A 2,419-nucleotide genomic window follows, 5' to 3' on the forward strand; every position below is an offset into this window, starting at 1 on the left:
AGGGCCCGGAGCGCTGTGCCAGGCGCCGCGGTGCGCCCGCTTGCGCTGTGGGTCCCGGCGCGTCGCCGCTCGGGAGCCCGAGGTGCCTGGCGCGGGAGGGGAGCGGCCGCCGCGCGGTCAGCGGCACCTTCACAGCGCGGGGCTCGGTGGCAGGGGCGGGGCGGGCCGCGGGCTTCCGCGGCTTGGCGCTCCGGCCCGCGTTAGCTGAGCTGGCGGGGTGGGAGAGGCCACTGGCACGGCACGGCTCCTTGCTCAGTACTGGACTGCTGATTTCTGTTTGTACGGAGTGTTTCTTGAGGCTGTGTTTTGGTTTGTTTGCTTTTTTATTATTTACGAGGTGGGTTATATAATTTTGATCGTATAAGCCATCTCAGGCTGCCTCTTTGAGGACCGGCAGTGTTTAATTGCTGCGTTTGGCAGAGTGGTTTGCATCTGAGRAACATAAACATAAGCAAAGCTTAAAATAATGCTGGAAGATCTGGTAAATACCTGTAAAGATGKGAAGGCGAAATATACTGAATTAGTGTGATGGCTTTATATGCTCTGGAATAGATGAGTTCTAAATCTAGACAGTGGCACAGCAGTTTCAGCAGGATCAAGTGCTCCAGCGTCCATTCAGAGGAATGAAGAGTCCCCGGAGACCTCCAAGGGTTGCATTTCCCTGTGGTGGTGAATAGCCTCTCCCCGCTCAGTGACTGCTCCTGATCTTGTGCATTTCCGTAGCAGAGCTGAAGGAGTGTTCAGTAATAAGAACATGTCTCTAAACAGGTAGGAGTGACGTCTCAGAAGACTATGAAGCTTCTCCCTGCATCAGGACGTAAGGCAACRCAGAAGGTTGTTTTCCTATTTTGGATAATACCATGATAATAATACTAATCATGTTTCAAGTTTCTCTAGCTGTTAGATCATGGGAAACACTTAAGAACCACTGYAATTTAAAGAGTTGCTGAAACTGCAAGGAAGGTCTTGCATTTTTCTCTATTTCTATTCTTCTAAAAAAAATATAGACAGATTTTAAAAAAAAATCTTTAATGTAAGTTCAAATTAAGGAAAATATTCTTTAGGAAAATTCAACAGAAACAGCAGTGTATTTTTTTAAATAATAAATGCAAAATTTTAAAATTATGCAAGATATGAAAAYACAACTGTTTCCCAAATATGCCTTTCTGGGGGGTACCACCTGACGATTTCTGGTCTTTACAACAAGAAGCAGAAAAAGGATTGTAAAGGCTGTCACTTAATACCTAAATTGTTCTTAGACCTTAAGTCCTAGTTATGCTAGTTTATATGTTTTTCTAAAGCATAATGCTATACAGCTGTATAAACTACATACTATAGAATTTCATCATATTTACCAATGCACAAAAAATATGATTAGGAATACTAGAAAAGGTGTTATTTAAAAATAATATTTATGAATGCAATAAAATATAATGTTGTACTGTATTTTTGAAGGTTGTTGTTGGAGATCAAGATGGAGTGATAACGTGTTTTGGCATAAAAAAGGGGGAAGCTGTGGTAAGTTTAATTTTTCCATTTAAATATATTTTTCTGGAATAGGAGTGCAATACGTAAGACGGACAATATTAAAAAAGACTTGCACAGCTACCAGCAGTGCCGAAATTGTCTTGGATAAATAAGGATAAATAATATTATGAGGTCTTTTAATTTATTATATTTCAGAGCCTTGCATTGACTTATAAAATACTTGATTTGTTTGTGATGGTGAAGTGTACAGTATGATTTTTGTCTGCATGTAATCTAAAGTATCATAAGTTTTCCCAGAAATTGTAAAGTAGGTTTATCATCCTTTGTGTGAAAAGATGTTTGTAAAAATGATACTGGGATGATGAATATTACTCTTCTGTTTTACAGCCAGTGTTCAAGACACTGCCAGGCCAAAAAATTGCAAGATTGGAGTTAGGAGGAGCTCTTAATACACCACAAGAGAAAATTTTTGTTGCTACGGGATCAGAAGTTAGAGGTTTCACAAAAAGAGGGAAGCAGTTCCTTTCATTTGAAACTAATCTCACTGAAAATATCAAAGCTATGTATGTATTGTATTTGTATACTTGTTGTTATCTACAGCAGATTATTAGTTTATGATTTTATGAAATAGTTCTTTTACTGTAATGTATGCTTGTAGGTGCCCATCCAGCTTTAGCACATAGGTGCCCATCCAGCTTTAGCATGTATCTTGTTGCATGACATGCAGAGAGGAAATCCCTGTGAGGTTTAGAGAGTGTATAGGGGCTTGGGAGGGGTGCGGAGGCACTTGGCACTTGCATTGGTGGAAAGGGAGGTGATGGGAGCTGGAGCTGTTGTGGTAATATGTGATGTCCCTCCTGTCCTCCTGTAGGAGATCAACTTGTTTGTTCTTTTTTTTTTTTTTTTTTTTTTTTTATTATTTTTTTTTTTT

General features: G+C 40.3%; 1 protein-coding gene across 1 annotated transcript in view; it reads left to right on the forward strand.

The window, feature by feature from the left end:
* The first annotated feature begins 224 nt into the window (after window positions 1-224).
* The window catches only part of BBS7 (Bardet-Biedl syndrome 7), a 19,232-nt gene continuing 17,037 nt past the window's right edge, over window positions 225-2,419 (forward strand). Inside the window, exons 1-3 of the mRNA XM_085323945.1 lie at window positions 225-834; window positions 1,456-1,518; window positions 1,876-2,051. Coding sequence (XP_085180071.1) covers window positions 793-834; window positions 1,456-1,518; window positions 1,876-2,051 — 281 coding nt within the window. The 5' untranslated portion in view covers window positions 225-792. The remainder of the gene's footprint in view (window positions 835-1,455; window positions 1,519-1,875; window positions 2,052-2,419) is intronic.

Source organism: Rhea americana, unplaced genomic scaffold (genome assembly GCF_003343005.1).
Source record: "Rhea americana isolate MKP2758 unplaced genomic scaffold, rheAme1 scaffold_89, whole genome shotgun sequence".
NCBI classification, from domain to species: Eukaryota; Metazoa; Chordata; class Aves; order Rheiformes; family Rheidae; genus Rhea; species Rhea americana.